General features: G+C 41.2%; 1 protein-coding gene across 1 annotated transcript in view; it reads left to right on the top strand.

Moving 5' to 3' along the window:
• Positions 1 to 18,311, top strand: part of FAM65B (family with sequence similarity 65 member B) — a 95,010-nt gene that overhangs the window by 61,310 nt on the left and 15,389 nt on the right. The window contains exons 2-6 of the mRNA XM_018556298.1: positions 516 to 639; positions 3,734 to 3,889; positions 4,847 to 4,925; positions 6,178 to 6,201; positions 8,231 to 8,284. Coding sequence (XP_018411800.1) covers positions 516 to 639; positions 3,734 to 3,889; positions 4,847 to 4,925; positions 6,178 to 6,201; positions 8,231 to 8,284 — 437 coding nt within the window. The remainder of the gene's footprint in view (positions 1 to 515; positions 640 to 3,733; positions 3,890 to 4,846; positions 4,926 to 6,177; positions 6,202 to 8,230; positions 8,285 to 18,311) is intronic.

The following is an 18,311-nucleotide window of genomic DNA, read 5'->3' as shown; positions in this document are numbered from 1 at the left end:
AATCACCACTGGCGGGGAGGGGGTACTCCAGCCCCCCCCCTGGCACGGCAGAGAGCCGTGACAGGATCGAGAGGCGAGCGAATGCCGGTATGTGTTCGCTCACCTCCCGATCTAATGAGCCGACCTGTGACAGTCTCATTGTCACAGGTCGGCTAGAACTATGAGGTGAGTGAAAAGCACTCACCTCATAGTTCTCCTTTTTAAGGGGGACGGTACAGTTACAATACAATTCAAGACAAGATGGTTAGGAGCGCCCTATTCGTAGGAGTTTGCAATCTAAAAGCATAAGCTATAAAGAAAAGTTGTACTGCTTGGCAATATGACCGACATTGAGGAAAAGCAGCAAACAGGTTATCACTATTCAATTATTCCCCAAGGTAGAAACCCATCAGTGCCATTTCCAATCAGTGTTGTTCAGGCTTCACTTATCAACTGTGATAACACAGAAAGCATTTCATTGTATTATCTTTACACAAAAGGCCTGCACTAAAACCCCTTTCTGGTTTGTCTTGCAGAGTTATCTTTCAGAATCCCTGATATCATGTCCATGGGCTCTCAGACATCTCCAGGAGGACCTAATGGGATTCTCAGAAGTCAGTCATTTGCCGGCTTTAGTGGCATCCCAGAAAGAAGATCTCGGTAAGTAATTCTAATGTGCTTGTGCTCCAGGCAGAATATGCACTCTCGTGATGCGTGTGGCTTTCATCCTCCTTTTCTTGAATAAAAAAGATAATTGTGCTTTATTTTCCACCAAGGCGATTTTGAAAGGGCGATTGGTGATATTCTTTTTTTTGTTCCTAATATTAGATATTTTTCTGGAATTGTGTTTTGTGGAAGTTATTGGCCACATATATATAGTTTGCTGAGATTTGTTTTTGTATTAGTAAGCAATCCTATTCTGCTGCTTTTTGTTGGCTTAAAGCTGATCTCCACTTGGATAAATACATTATCTCTGCATTCAATATAAATGATTAAATGGAGTTTTCATAGACCTACTTAAAGTTCTTCTATAATCTGCAGAGCTGACTGGGAGATGAATAGACAGTACTCCATACTGATCAGCACTCTCTTGGTTTGTACACATGATTGCAGGAGAGTAGAGTACAGCCAAAATGACAAATATAGTGCTGCTCCTTCATGGTCCAATAATAGGCCAATGCTGTATTCTTTACCACCAGTGTAGTCTGCAGAGAGTTACAAGACCTGGCATATGCTGTGTAGCTAGAGTGTCTGGCCCACAAAATTTGGCTCAGCAGAATTACAAAACCATGGGCAGGTAGCACAGTATGTATGTGTGTGTGTATATGTATGTGTATATATGTATGTATGTATATATATATATATATACACTATTAGTGCGACTGTGTAGTTGGCTCTTTGCTTCAGCGTTAAATAATGGACCTACCAAATACCTTTTCAAACATCAGTTTTCTGGATCAAAACAAAAATGACTTTTGTAAGGCTTGTATCTTTTGAGTGTTTTTTACACATGCCCGGTGGTTTTGGTGTATGTGTCGGTCATTGACACAAATTGTATGTAGCATGTGGCATTTTCTTCTGTGGAAGCCTCTCATGAGGTACAGGAAGCTCACTTCTTACATGTAACCTATCCCTGCTGCTTGTCGAGAACAAAGCAAAGCTACCAGGTGCACTGTAATATATATGTGTCTCTAAACCTCAGTAAAGGGTAATGGGCTGCTTACACTAAGGGGTGTATTCATAAACAATAGGCAGAACCATTCGCCCTGCGAAACTGCAGTTGTTCTGTGTGAAAATGAATGTTAGTATGTTTTCTTTCCAGGTTGAATGTCCTATCAGGAAAATACCTCATGGTCACTAGATGGAGCTGAGGAGCATAAGGAATAAATACTTGCAGCCCTATCTAGTGGCCATATTGCTGTATTTTCCCGATTATTGCTTTCAACCTGTAAAGAAAATATGCTAATAAGTTTATACCTTCGCATAGAAAGACTGTACATGCAAAGCTACGGGATGAATGATTCTGCAGATTGTTTATAAATACACCCCTTAGTGTTCGCAATTGTTATAAAAAATATTGCAGCTGTGACTATTAGCGTAAGGGTACTTTTTAAGGGAAGGTGAAGTATATTTTCAGTGAGCACAGATTTGGAGTTCTTATTGCAGTGTTTACAATATAGTATTTTAATTTTTATTTCTTACATTTCTATGTAAAAATAAATCGGATTGCTGTAAATAAGCTTGTCAAGGTGTGTTATTTTTTGCTTTTAAGTGTAATTTGTAAATGTGGGAAACTATCTTTTGCTTATGTCTTATGCAGGCTCTGTTTCCTGTTTGCAAGTGCTATGCAGTAAATCTGCTGAATGTCCATTCTCACATTAAGGCATTGAAAACTACACACTCCCTGTGTGGTTGATATCTTATCTCAACAGCTGTTAGGCAGACTTATTGTAGTATCTAATCTACAAATCTCTTAATTTAATTAAATAACCAAAAAAGGAGGAAGCTTGTTAAAGTAAGTCACATAAAAGCTACATTAACAAACACATAAATAATATGAGGTCACTGAAAGTACACTATGGTTTCCCTTTCGTTTTTTTATGGGACTCTCATTTCTCAGTGCTTTCACTCTTCATATTGTCTTAAAAATCAAACTCCAGCCTTAGGACATACAGCATAACATAGATATCTGTGATGAGCACCTTTCGTGTGTCCCCCAAACACTGTATGCAGCTTTGGGTTTCGTTTATTGTTTATATTCTGATTTGAGCTGAAGAATATTCCTATTTGAATGTCGTATAATCACTTCAGCTCTTGCACCTGTATGCAACTTTTACATTTGAGTTGTGGGTCTATTGATTCGGCATTAAAGCCCATTTCCACCTTTTGCAGAGGTATTTTTAAAAAACATATGTCAGCAATGTACGCAGAGTAGACATGAAGTAGGGATTTGCACTTGCTGTATATGAACACATAAACTTGCTTTTTGTTAGCTGTCCTCTTCATCTCCTCACTGCTCCTTTTTTTGAAATGGCCACCTCCTGTGCTCTGCAAGCAGTGGGAACTACAATGTAGGGCATGGGAAACTACAATTCCCACAATGCTATGCTTCCCTTGTGCACAAGCTTCTCTGTGGAAACTGAGCTCTTTCTCTCTGAGCTTTCTCCTCCATTCATTAATATTCATAGTCGAGCCCCCCCACCTCGCCTTTCCCCAGACAGTGCAGAGTGACCTGGAGTTGGTGTGCAGTGATTTTGTTACAATGATTCACAGGGAGGAGGTCAACTGCTTTTATAGACTGTACACAATCAGGCCTCAGTGTCAGATTTAAGTTTCCTGTGAAGGGAATTTTGAATTTGTAGGACTCGGGCCCACTAAAGTCCCATAATTTATTTTTATTTTTTTAAAGCCAGCAATGTGAGTCATGAAAATGTACACACATATATCATCACTGGACCTCTACTGTACATTGCCACAATAAATGCTACTTACAAAGGTGGAAACTTTATTGTTGCCTAAAGTGGACCCCCCATTTGCCTAAAGTCCTAAACTTGTGATATGCATACAGTCCAGAACTGGTTAAATTACTATTTGCTTCTTCTGAAGTAAAGTTCTTTAAGCTTATTGTTTTTGGGTTTTTTTTGTCAGTATTGGGTTCTTGCTGTCTGCCTGTAATGGTCTGCAGAATTCAGTATGTGTTCTGTTTGGCAGAAAAGGAGGTGAATTTTGGAATTGAAACATATTTTTTATTTAGGTGCAACTCTTTCCTTGGGAACGCTTCAGCCCCCAAAAAACCTCAAGCTAAACAAAAGAAGATGCACAACATGGGCCATAAAAATGGCAGTAATTCTAAAGAACCACAACCAGAGCGAGTAGAAGAAATATATGGAGCCTTAAAAAATGGCCTTGAGTAAGTATAGTTATATGTGAAATGTGATGCATTTGTGGTCCAACAGACCATAAAAGACTGGACACAGAATATAGATGGTAGATTACATAGCTTAGATTGCAGCAAATGTTTCCTGCTGTTCTGGCCAATACAGGGTAGCTGTTTTAGCCTTCCATTTGTTTATTTGCTGCTATTCTCAGACCCCTAAAGGATGTAGTTTCCAAAAAAGCCAAACAAATCTAAAATCTGATAATCTGCAAATGCCAACATTTGATTGAAAGCCCAGTTGCAGCGCCATGCCACAGTTTGCACATAGGTTTGGGTAGAAATAATATACATGATGATATAATGTAAAGTAAAGGTGAGGAATAACCATTGTGGCTGTAAATTGGGTAAATCTCTGGCTTGGGTAGACTGTCTGCACAAGGGCAGATATTTCATTAAATTTGATAAGAGATCACTCTTGAGTGTCTGTCTGTGTCTTTTCTGTCAATCCACCAACCCGCCATGATTTTTTTTTCTTTTGACTTGCGAAGCTTTCCTTTGCATGTACAGTAAAATAACTATTTTAATAACTGGTTGCAAATATATTTTTCATTTGCTTGTAGTCCTCCAACTGATGGCAAAGTACTTAGTTACACTCATGTTCTTTACACTGCTTGATTATGACAAGTGATACCTGGACAGATCCCCTGGTCCATGTATATCTATCAGTGAATAACTATATAGTATCCTAGTGGGAAACATACTAATTGTGTATGTCTGAGATTGATGAATGGCTATTTATATAGCTTCCAATAAACCTGGATGATGATTTAATTATAGAATAAAATGCTCTGCAGGGGATGGAAGGCTCCTGTTGCTGTTAATTGCCTCCAAAATTGAACTGCCAATAATAGGCACCAATAAGTTCTTTGTTTTAGATTCTTTGTTTTTACCTTCAATTAATGCTATTTGGTGTTTAATTTCTCTTGGTAGCGAGTACCTGGAAGTTCATCAAACTGAACTAGACAAGCTGACTGCCCAGCTCAAAGACATGAGAAGAAATTCAAGGCTGGTAAGTTGCCAGAATTGGGAGTACTTCCTGGTGTAAACGGGAGTAGACCTCACAGTCTGGACATATTTGAATATTAAACACAATAGCTGTTCAAGGAACCTTTACATAGTTACATAGTATTTGAGGTTGAATAAAGACATTAGTCCAAGTCCAACCTATTAGGATCTCATTCTAGGAGTACCTGTACCCCTGTATATTACGGTCCCTTAAGAAATCGTCCAAAAGTTTCTTGAACAATTCCACATTATTTGCTGAAATCACCGCCTGTGGCAGTGAGTTCCAGACCCTAACTGATCTTACTGTGAAGAACCCCCTTCGGACCTTGTGCTGGAATTTTTTTCCACCAATTTTAGGTGATGGCCTCTAGTTTTTGTAATGGAGTTAATTTTAAACAGTTTATCGCTAATGTTGCTACCACCATTGAACATCTTGTACATGGAAATCATATCCCCCCTTAATCTCCTCACCTCTAATGTGAACATGTTTAAATTTAGTAGCCTTGTCTTGTAGCTCTGGTCCTCCATACCCCTAATTAGTTTGGTTGCCCTCCGCTGGACTTTTTCCAACTCAAGGACATCTTTTCTTAGTACTGGTGACCAGAACTGGACCGCGTACTCAGATGAGGTCGAACCAATGATCTATAAAGTGGCAAAATTATAGACTTGTCCCTGCAATACATCCCCTTTTTAATACAGGACAAGACCCTGCTAGCTTTGTTTACAGCAGCCTGGCACTGCAAACTACCTTTCAGTTTGTGGTCTACAATGACCCCCAAATCCTTCTCCATTTCTGACTTCCCCAGCGGCATACCCATAATTGTATAACCCATTTGTTTATTTTTAATTCCAAAGTGCATTACTTTGCATTTATCGACATTAAACCTCATCTGCCACATTAATGCCCACTCCCCTATTTTATCCAGGTCCTCCTGCAATGTTATGGTGTCTAAGTCCGTTTCTATTACCCTGCCTATTTTGGTGTCATCCGCAAACACGGAAATATCGCTGTTAACACCCTCCCAGATGTCATTAATAAGTTGAACAATATGGGACCCAGCACAGAACCCTGAGGCACACCGCTCATTACACTAGCCCAGTCTGGAAAGCTGCCATTTACAGATAGCCTTCTTGGAATTAGGATGAATAAAACATTTTCCATTTTCTGATTAATACCTACTGAAATTGTAAGGGTTAGGGTAATTGTCTTTAAACTTGCCTACAATTAATGATCTTTTTTTGTTTGTTTGATACAGGGAGTCCTGTATGATCTAGACAAGGTACGTTCCTATTTGTTTAATACCGTTGGATAATTTTTACTCTGAATACAATCTGATTCTTTCCTTTTCCTGAGCTGTAGCAGTAGGGGGTGGCTGCACAGGTCAGGACTGAACAAACTACAGGATTGGTTTCTATTTTTGGAACAGCCTGGTTTATATGCAACATGGCCTGTTTTTATGACATAATCATTTTACTAATATGTATAGTCTTTTATGCAGCTCTTTATAAATCTCTGAATTGACGAGAGGTATTCCCCATCCCCAAGTCCAAATATACATTCTCTCTTGCTGTCTCGCGCTTTCTGACATCTGCCTCCTTGACAGACTGGCTCATAAAGAGAATCACATTCATGCTTTGGAGGGCCATAGTTATGCATATTATCGGCTCTCCTATAGCTGGCTCCTGTCATTCTAGAGAGAACTTGCATACTCATGACAATTTTTTTGTTTTATTTATTCATTCAAAGCTTTGTTGTTTTTTTAAAGTACACTTCTCATTCGAGAAATATGTGGGCTGCCATTAACTTCAAGTAAAAAAAAAACCTGGTTTAAGATTTTGTATATCAATATAAACTCTATTTTTCATGTTAAGTGTCTTTCCAAATGTGTTACCGCTATAGGAAATCGTGTCATAGCTTTAATAAAGGAACAAAACATTGTAAAGAAAATGCTTACTTGCAACACTGACTTCTTTAAAAATTGTGATGCAACAAATCCTTCCCTTTTCTTTAAAACGTAACTTGTGGCTAGATATGGGGAAATATTCTGTGTTGCACTAGTGCCTTTTACCTATATCTAACCTTGTCATAATTTTACTTTGGATACCATCTTTTCTTTTTTGGTCCCTTAATATGTTTTTATAATCGTGAATGGGCCCTTCAAGCAGTTTGCATAACTATAATTTATGAGGCCTCCCCAGCGACCTCTCTCAGTGACACCTGGCAGTGTCAATTGAGACAATCGTGTAATCCATTTTAAAATAAAGTGTGCCAAAATAAAGGAAAGTAGAGCTGCCGGCATAGGGCAATATTCGGGACCAGTGCAATAGATAGAAGTTGCCAGAGAAGAGCAACAGTGCAGGGCATTAACTTTTAAATTTACTCAACAGCTCACCAGCATTATTTAGAATCGATTTTTTTTTTACAAGATCTTAGGACTTGGGTGTAAATTCTAAGCCCTTCCACCACCCTAGCCAGCATGTGCTGAACTTTGTGGTTTAGCAGTCGCGTAAATATGATTTAAATGTTATATTTCTTTTATTTTTATATTACATAACTGTTATTACAGCTATGCACAATTACTCTATAATCTTAATACAAAGTTATTTAAACTGTGGCCTTTTTTTGCATAATTTAAAAACCTTAATTGTCTTAATTGACTCAGTTTTTAGTTGTGGAGACACTCTGTATGCCTAACACAGTCTTCCCAGAGTAATGGTCAAGATAATCAGAAGCTCTGAAGGCAATAAATCTGCTCATAGATGGGTGGAAGCAAAGTAGATCAGTGACTAACCACAGTTCCTGGATCGGGGTTAATGATATAGTACTGGATCTGTGTTATCTTCCCATGCACACTGATTTTCTATGTTTATGTTGCCTCAACAAACTCCCTAGTAGGGTAGTGGGTTTCTGGATAAAACCTATTCATTCAGGGAATTAAAGATCTATCACTCATGTCCTTTAGAATACAAATAGCAAAAATGGGAGAGTCTGAATAGCAAAGACTGTGCTACTGGGGGGAAAGAAACATGAATTAAAGGATGACCATAGGAAGTACATGTAGATTGGGGAATACAATTATAAATATGTAAACCTTAATTTTATACAAAAAAAAAGTATTGCCTAAGTGCAAAAATGTGTCATTTATGCCTTTTTTGTTTCAGTTCAAAATGTTTGGGGAAAAAGTAATGTATAACATGCATGGATTTGAGTTAGATACGTGGGAGGTTTTTATTTTATTACAGTGTGTGTAGCCTAATTGGTTGTATTTATAAAAACATGCTTTTTTTTTTTTTTTTTCTTTCCCCTAGCAAATCAAGACCATTGAGAGGTACATAAGAAGATTGGAGTTTCATATCAGCAAGGTATTTCCAAATTAAAATGCAATTCTGCTAAGACACCTCATTATAATGCACTTGTTGCTGTTTCAAACTGTCCATTTTATATTGATTCTTAAATTACTCAGTTTTACATAGAATTAGATATTCATTCTGGCATTGTAGCAACAAACACTATTTGCATAGTCTTGCCCCTAGGCTGCCTAAATATGAGTGCAGAGCAAAAGGCACTTGATGTAGACCAATGCGTTGCCCAGTACTGTCCGTAATCTTACAGACCTGGCCAGGCACTACCTACCCCCCCTCCACATTTTCAGCCTAGCACCACCCACCCATCTGTGACTAACATATAAGAAGCAGTGCTTTTACACTCCATCATGGGAGCTCACTAGAATGCTAGGTGCATCCCACCTGCTACCACAGTGTAGTGATCAGCAGCTGATGGGGCAGACTCATAGCATTGCCATCACTACCAGTTACTTAACTGAGCAACGCCCACATCAGGCAGCTGGGATTGAAGAGACCCATATACTGCAGTTTAGCATTGCTAATGTGCATCACAAGGAGTGATGTAAAAATGCTGAACAGATTTTCCACTGCCGAGGAGTGGTGCACAGGAGTGAAAATGCAGGAAACACCTCCCTGCCAAGCGAAAAATGTGTTTTAAAGGTAGCTTAGAAATCATATAATACGATGGTGACGGCCTATAGAAAATGTGAGATTTCAAATAGGTGTTAATATTCTTTGATGTTTAGGAACAGAGGGTATCACAGTAAGGCTGAACTGCAGGACGTACCACTGAGTGACAGATAGTGGGGTGACCTACCTGTCTCCATTGTGTTGCTGCACTGCTGGGATGTGCTGTGATGTTCTGCCTGACTTGGCTAATGGGTGGATCTGGTGCACACCTGGTAATGTGGGTTTCTTTATAGAAAAAGAAGAATGATTGGCACCCAGCTACACAGATATTTCCTACAAGTTGGAAAAGCTCTGTGCGTAAAAAGGGGTGCTTATGAAGGAAAACAGTGCTTGTAATCTTTCCCTAGGAAGGTTCTACGTAGCGCATTTGTCACAAATAATGCTTTTAACAATTTCATCACTTGAAAAAATACCAAGCGTTTATGTACTTTTACTGAAGGGGATACGTATGCATAATTAAAATTAGAGGTGCACCGACATGTAAATTTTAAAAACGAAACCAAAACAATAAAAAATTGTCAGGCCGAAACCAATGCCGAAAATGTTTTTATTTGCATTTTTCCAAATTTTTTTAACTTTTTTAATATTTTTAATTCATTTTTTATTTTTTTTTAATTACTTTTAGGGGCCTATGGGAAATATTGGGGGTCTAAACAGACCCCTGATATTTCCCTTTTTTAAAATAGAAAAAGATTGAGAACACAGAGTCCTCAATCTCTTTTTCTGCAGCCCCTGTTATGAAAAGGAATCTCTTGAGTGTTCCTGTTCATTGATAACATGAGGACATGGTATGTTTAGTATAATTACAACTATGAATGAACAGGAGGTGATGTAGATCACTTCTCATTCATTCATAATTGAGGATATAGTTAACATACCATGTCCTCAATTATCTACAAACACTCAGCGATCACTGAGTGTGTGTACCTTGCTCTTCTCTCTAACACGCTGTCACAGGAGGCTGATCGAGCGGTGCAGGGAGGAGAGCCCATCCTCCAGGGGCAGCACGGCCTATCTCCGCCTCCACACCGCTCTGCCGATCTGTGATAGGAGGCTGAGCGGTGTGGGAGGAGACGCCGGCTGCTCACAGCGCTCTCCTCTCGCAGCGCTCGGCAGGCTCTCACACTTTCTCTCTTACCCGCTGGGACACAGAGCAGCGCCCAGCGGGGAGGAAAGAAAGCAGGGATGCGCCGATGTATCGGCAGGAAAATTGCACATTCGGCATTATGCCAAAAGTGCAATTTTCAGCTGATATATTGGTGCATCCCTAATGAAAATACAAGATTTCAAATAACCCTCAACTTCATGAAGGAAAGTCTACTCTTCTCTCAACCTCATGTCTCCTGCAACTTGCTTTTGGTTTTTTAATGTGATGTATGACCTCAGTAACCAATAGCCATTTTCAGGAGGCTGCATATCAACTATCAAATAGCCTTCCTGAAGTCAAGATTTGCATATTGTAGTTCCCTGGGTTTTAGGGCTTTGTACCTTTTCAGCATACCTCCCAACAAATGGGCACACCCCTGCAATGCCTCCAGTTATGCAGACCATATGCCAAAAATGATTGTTTTTTATTTTTCCAGCATTACTTTACTTTTCTTACTGGATTTTTGAAATGGCAAACAAGATAATTAAGATATATGATGAAGGTTTTAATTATGAATAACACCTTTTTTTTTTTAAAGTTAAATAGAACCTTTTCATAGATAACTGTACACCAGGCCAAAAAGAGGGACAACTGAGGAAAGAGGGACAGAGGGATTTTGCTCCAAATGAGGGACTGTTGGGAAGTATGCTTTCAGTCCTGAGGCTCAGTTATAATTTGCAGTCAGTGTATGTGTACTATGAGGGCTAGTTCACACCAAGCGTGTTCCAGGAGCAGAGCAGTTACAGACTGGATCAAAACTGCGTCCAATGTATTCCAATGGTATTTTGGGCTCTAGTTCACACCGCAGTGTTCAGTTCCAGAGCATGTAAAAAACTGCAGCAAGCCCTATTTTACCTGCTCTGGAGCGCATGCAAATGCACTGGAACGCACCTGCTGTCCGGCCGTTGTAATTAAACGGCCGTACAGCGGCTTCTTGAATGCGGGTGGGCGTTTTTAAACGTCCCATCCCGCCACGCTCGTGCTTGCCGCTAGGAGGCGATGGCTGTTTACATACAAGCGTTCGGGCTTCTGTAGAGACGCCCAATAGCTTGTAGTATGCGTGCAGGTGTGCGCCCCCTCCGTTCCAGCCGCTGCTGGCGATCCCGAGCTCCGATGTGCCCGGTGTGAGCCCGGGACCAGCACAGCAGCTCTACGGCCGGAGATCAAACAGAGATCAGTACGCGATCTCAGTTTGATCTCCCCTTCGGAATGCAGGAAGTGATGTGTATTACATCACTTCCTGCATTCAGTGTCACTCTCCAGTACAGAAACCGGAGAGAAGCTCGTGAAGCAGGTGTTTGCTTCATCAGCTTCTCTGGGGGTCCCTAGGTGACATTAGGGGTCTTAAAGACCCCTGATGTCTCCATAAAGAGGACCTGTCACTGAAAATTTGCTTTTAAACTTGTTAGTCCCCTATGTGATAGCAATAAAGTTTAAGTGGAAAAAAAAGGTTTAAAAGAATGTTACAAAATTAAGTCATATAAAGGTAATTACATTTTTTTTTTTTTTAAGTCCCCCGCCCCCCACATACACATGCATAACATGCGTTGAGTGCGCCTAAGTGCAGAAACGACAATTGCATCCATTACGCCGCACATGTTACATATCGCTGCGAACGTCGCAGTGAGAGCAATAATTCTAGGGCCATCAATCACTGATGACACTAAACTGATGAGCAGTAAAAGCTTTTAAAGCGTCGCCTGTGTCCAATTTTGGGTATGGTAGTTTTTGCAAGTTCGCGGGCGCACGCAATTTTAAAGCTTGACAGGTTTGGTGTCTATTTACCCGACGTGACCCCGTCTTTTAGATTTTGTCAAACATGTGGGTAATAATAATTGTTTTATAACATAACGTAGGGAAAACTGTTTTTTTTTTGTTTTTTTTTTGTTTTTTTTAAATTTTCGGTACTTTTTTTTCATTATATAGTAAAAATAAAAACAGCAGTGGTGATTAAATACCTGGCCTGGACAGGAAGGGGGGTATAAACACCCCGGTCAGCAAGTGGTTAAACTAAAAAAAAAAAGTTGTTTTTTTTTTTTGCAAAAACGGCCCTGAATGCAGCAAAACACACTGCACTGCGTGTAGATCTGGTCTGCATTTGGTGTGAACAAGGCCTAATACTTAGATTTTTCCAAAAGGTCTGGTTAAAATTTTGCAACTGAAGCAGGGCAGACCTAGCCCCTGAATGTTCCATTGTTTAATTTTAAGAGGTCTGGATTTAGCTGTGATTTAAATTGGAACAACCCAGTTATGGTAGCTGGCAAGAGGACAACATGGGACATTTATAACTGCCACTCTTAGTGCTAAAGATAATCTGCAGAGATGTTTTGTCTACCAAGTTATTCCTCGCATATGACAAAATCCACAATGTTTCACAAATAATCATATAAATTTGGTGGATTGGATAGGTATACGAGAGATGCATCACATCTGTCAATATAACAGCCATTTTCATTTCAGAGACCTAAAATAACTACAAATAGCATACATAAACTAAAATTAAAGGAACACTTTGAAAACACATCAGATCTCAATGGGGAAAAATATCATGCTGGATATCTACTGCATACTGGACTGGATAATGTGTTAGGAAGGAAAGGATGCCACATCGTTTGATGGAAATTAAAAATGATCAACCCTACAAAGGGCTGTATTCAAAAGCACCCCAAAAATCAAAGTGAACAAATGCAGCAGGCTAGTCCATTGTGCTGAAACTTCATTGCAGCAACTCAAAATGGTACTCATTAGTTTTTATGGCCCCCACCTGATTGTAAGGGATGCCTGACCACGTCTGGGCATGCTCCTAATGAGACAAGGGATGGTGTCCTGGGGTATCGCCTCCCACATCTGGACCAGGGCCTCACTGAGCTCATGAACAGACTGAGGTGCAACCTGGTGGCGCCGGATGGACCGAGACATGATGTCCCAGAGGTTTTCTATTGGATTCAGGTCAGGCGAGCTTGTGGGCCATTCAAGGGTATCAAATACTTCATCCTCAAGGAACTAGATGCATACTCTCGCCACATGAGGCCAGGCATTGTCGTGCACCAGGAGGAACCCAGGACCCACTGCACCAGCATAGGGTCTGACAATGGGTCCAAGGATTTCATCCTGATACCTAATGGCAGTCAGGGTGCCATTGTCTAGCCTGTAGACGTCTGTGCATCCCTCCATGGATATGAAAAAAAATTGTAGAAATGTCACCAGCACACCAATCCTTTTAAGATAGCAAAAGCTTCATTTATTGAAGTTTTTTTGTCATATGACCAAACAAGCGCTTTCGGGATATGCCGCCCCCCCCGACCATCACTGACCCACCACCAAACTGGTCATGCTGAATGATGTTACAGGCAGCATAATGCTCTCCACGGCTTCTCCAGACCCTTTCACGTCCATCACATGTGCTCAGGTTGGACCTGCTCTCATCTATGAAAAGCACAGGGCGCCAGTGGCGGACCTGCCAATTGTGGTGGTCAATGGCAAATGCCAATCGACCTCCAAGGTGGTGGGCCGTGACCACAGGGCCCACTAGAGGACGTCGGACCCTCAGGCCAACCTCATGAACTCTGTTTCTGATTGTTTGGTCAGAGAAATTCACACCGGTGGCCTGCTGGAGGTCATTTTGTAGGGCTCTGGCAGTGCTCATCCTGTTCCTCCTTGCACAAAGGAGCAGATACTGGTCCTGCTGATGGGTTAAGGACCTTCTACGGCCCTGTCCAGTTCTAGAGTAACTGTCTGTGTCCTTGAATCTCCTCCATGCTCTTGAGACTGTGCTGGGAGACACTCCAAACCTTCTGGCAATGGCACGTATTGATGTGCCATCCTGGAGGAGTTGGCATGTCTGTGCAACCTCTATATGGTCCAGGTATCGCCTCCTGCTACCAGTAGTGACATTGACTCTAGCCAAATGCAACCCTATTGAAAAACAATCAGAAATGATGACTGATTAACAACCCCCTCTGCTACTTAACTGACCTGATCAATATCCCAGATTAAAAAGTGGTCCTAATTTTTTGAGCAGTGTATAATGTGGTCAGAATGATCCTTTACAAAGTTCCCTGCATAGGTATATTTGATGAGAACTAAAAGAAAAAATTTAAAGAACCGTATGTGAAACACCCCAATATGATGACGTGCTAAGTGGGTATCTACACATACTTATTTATTCCTTTGTGCTTATCCTTGGTGGCAGCTCTGTAGCTCCTGAGAAGTTACTATAAATAGTGTAAATGTTTCTGAAATAGCTGGTTTTGCAGCTGTTTTATGTGGCTGGTCATGTTTATGCATGCTGCGTTTTTAGCTTCTCCTCTGCAATGCCACCTGTTGTCCTGCATCCTGTTATGTGATGCTGTATACTTCCTGTTTGTTGAAACCTAATGACACGTGTTTTGAAATATGATTATCCTATATGGGTGCTGCAATTCCGGGAATGGTTGTTAACAATTGCAAATTATGCAGTACATTGCCCTGTTGCATTTTGTTTTTTACTTTAAAATTATTATGTTATGCTCTGAAAAACCTTTAATAGCTGGCACACATAAGCAAGACGCCTTTCATGCAAGGCATGTCTATCACAACTGTAGGGAAAAAACAGGATTATCAGTGGGGAACCAGCTTACCCTATGTAACGGGTAAATAAAAGCCCCCCATTTACAGCTTGATTATGGCTGGCAAAGTATGTATCATTATTGCCCCCATCAATTATCTATTTCCGAGGGATTAAAAAGAATGTGGTGTTTTTCGGTTTTCTTTATGCCAGATAGGCATTGTGCCAAATATAGTACCTCCCCGATTGTTGACACCCTGGGAGCGTGTTTGCTAATTGATGAGCATGTGACTATCATGACCCCTGTATTTTTCCCCACACAAATGGAGAGAAGGTTTTCTGCCTGTAAAGCAGAGATTAAAATAAAAATTGCTAGTGAGCAGAGTTTTTGGTGGAAGGTACTGTGTATGTCTCTTCTGCCAAAAAACTCCTTTCCCTTCTTATCTAGTAAATGTTTTGTAAACTACCTGTGTTGCATGCGCAGCGTAGTGCACACTCTTGGCATTTGCATGGATGGACTTTGCGCCATCACAACCAGGGGCCAAAGAAAAAAGAGACAAGATGTGGGAGAACAGGGATGAGTTCGGGTTCAATCCATGTGGCCATAGAAGGTCAATGATGTCACCAGCATCCCGCACCTTTTTGTTTAGCGTGTCTTTGCGTATTTTGCACATTTTTGTGCATGCCTAATGCGCACATGAAGACATGCGGTTTAGCGAGGCAAAGTGAGACACATTGTGGTCAATGGGCAAACACATGCAAAATCGCACACAGTAATGTGCAAAGCGCTTGTGCCATGCATTTCCAGGTATTTCCATTGAAGTCTAATGGGGCCAGACACGTAATGCCAAAAAAGAGCTCCTATACTTTTTCCACCATTCAGCGTTTTACAGCTTGTGACAGAACGCTCAGGTGTGAACAGGGCCATTGAAATAAATAGGATTTTTTGTGTTGAGAGTTTTGTCTCGCTTGGCTTTGAGCGTCAAAACACCTAGGTATGAACAGGAACTTGGAGCTTCAGACAAACTACTACATAAGTAGTAATATGTAGTAGTAATAATTTAAAATACATAGAAGTTTGTTTTTAGCCACCAAAACATTTTTAATTCTGTTTAGTGAGTCAGGAGACGCATTCATTTTTTTGTTCAGCCTTGCCGCTTCCTGTGCTACTTCTTCTAGTGTCATCATTGGACACTGAATTGGCATTGTTGCCTCTCTTGTGAGCTCACCTAGGAAGCCGTAATGCTAGATCAAAAAGTAGCAGAGCGATCTTACTGACTATATAGATGTTTGTATCTGAAAATGGCTGGCCAAAATAACAATTATTTGGTAAGTACAACAATAAATATGTACTTGAACTGCATGTTGAACTGTTTGACTGGTTACCGGTTTAAAAATGCTATGCATCATTTCTAACAATTTTAGAAAACAAGTTGAATTCTAAAACCTGCTTGTGTGAGAAGGCAGGTAGACATTCTGGCTGGTCTAAAAACATTGTTCAAAGTGCTGTAACCTATATCCATGTGCTGCTATATTACTACTGTTTTTGTGACTGGTACTCTTGACTTTAAGTGCCCAGACACCTTGTGATTATCGTACAATAATCGCGGGAAATCCCGCGATCGTACGATAATCGCAAGGTGTGTGGAAGGCGTGCGACCGTTTCTACTGTACGGTCGCACGACTTTTGTCTTACGAACATGTTTGCAAACCAGCCGAGAATCGTACGATTTTCGACTGGTTTGTGGCATGCTCGTAAGATAATTGCCGCACAGGCCGGTGTGCGCAAGTGCACACTGCCCGTTCAGCATTGCGGTCATCGGATGCCCACCCCTCAGCGGGGCGGGCTTGCGATTATCGCAAGTACAATCTGCCTGTCCATGATGGGCAGATCGTACGCATTTTTAATGACCTTACAACCATCGCAAGTCTTGCGACGGTTGTAAGGTCTATGGCCAGCTTTAGGCCGTTAAGGAATGTGCGAAGTGACCTATAGCGACCACACACACCATTCTCCTCCTTTACTTAAAGGAGAACTATGAGGCGAGTGCTTTTCACTCACCTCATAGTTCTAGCCGACCTGTGACAATGAGACTGTCACAGGTCAGCTTAGTAGTTCAGGATGTGAGCGAACACATACCGGCGTTCGCTCACCTCACGATCCTGTCACGGCTCTCTGCCGTGACAGGGGAGGGGCTGGATTCCCCCCTCCCCGCTCCGATCCGCCAGCGCTGACTGGCGGAAGGGACGTTGGATGGGGCGGGTACAGCTGGCTCTGCCTCTAGATAGGCAAAGCCAGCTGTCAGTCACGCAGCTCGGCAGTTCCAGACATAATTGTCGGGAACCGCTGCGGCTGCTCGCAGTATGCTGCGGCGTCTCGGTATACCGCGAGCTACAGCTCGCGGTATAGTGAGCCTAGGGTGACGGGAGGACGCTAGTTTGTGTCCTCCCATTACCCTAAGAAGAACTATGGGGAAAAGCCTTAACCCCATAGTTCTCATTTAACTCTACTCTAGGCAGGAGATTGTGTGGTGTGTTGGTTTTTTTTTGTTTGTTTGGTTTTTTTAATGGATTCGAGCATATTTTATTTAATAAATGTAAAGTATGTATCATTATTGCCCCCATCAATTATCTATTTCCGAGGGATTAAAAAGAATGTGGTGTTTTTCGGTTTTCTTTATGCCAGATAGGCATTGTGCCAAATATAGTACCTCCCCGATTGTTGACACCCTGGGAGCGTGTTTGCTAATTGATGAGCATGTGACTATCATGACCCCTGTATTTTTCCCCACACAAATGGAGAGAAGGTTTTCTGCCTGTAAAGCAGAGATTAAAATAAAAATTGCTAGTGAGCAGAGTTTTTGGTGGAAGGTACTGTGTATGTCTCTTCTGCCAAAAAACTCCTTTCCCTTCTTATCTAGTAAATGTTTTGTAAACTACCTGTGTTGCATGCGCAGCGTAGTGCACACTCTTGGCATTTGCATGGATGGACTTTGCGCCATCACAACCAGGGGCCAAAGAAAAAAGAGACAAGATGTGGGAGAACAGGGATGAGTTCGGGTTCAATCCATGTGGCCATAGAAGGTCAATGATGTCACCAGCATCCCGCACCTTTTTGTTTAGCGTGTCTTTGCGTATTTTGCACATTTTTGTGCATGCCTAATGCGCACATGAAGACATGCGGTTTAGCGAGGCAAAGTGAGACACATTGTGGTCAATGGGCAAACACATGCAAAATCGCACACAGTAATGTGCAAAGCGCTTGTGCCATGCATTTCCAGGTATTTCCATTGAAGTCTAATGGGGCCAGACACGTAATGCCAAAAAAGAGCTCCTATACTTTTTCCACCATTCAGCGTTTTACAGCTTGTGACAGAACGCTCAGGTGTGAACAGGGCCATTGAAATAAATAGGATTTTTTGTGTTGAGAGTTTTGTCTCGCTTGGCTTTGAGCGTCAAAACACCTAGGTATGAACAGGAACTTGGAGCTTCAGACAAACTACTACATAAGTAGTAATATGTAGTAGTAATAATTTAAAATACATAGAAGTTTGTTTTTAGCCACCAAAACATTTTTAATTCTGTTTAGTGAGTCAGGAGACGCATTCATTTTTTTGTTCAGCCTTGCCGCTTCCTGTGCTACTTCTTCTAGTGTCATCATT

This window comes from Nanorana parkeri, unplaced genomic scaffold (assembly GCF_000935625.1).
Source record: "Nanorana parkeri isolate BGI_ZX_2015 unplaced genomic scaffold, ASM93562v1 scaffold233, whole genome shotgun sequence".
Lineage (NCBI taxonomy): Eukaryota > Metazoa > Chordata > Amphibia > Anura > Dicroglossidae > Nanorana > Nanorana parkeri.
The sequence above is the reverse complement of the archived record's forward strand: the minus strand, read 5'-3'. Positions and strand labels throughout refer to the sequence as shown.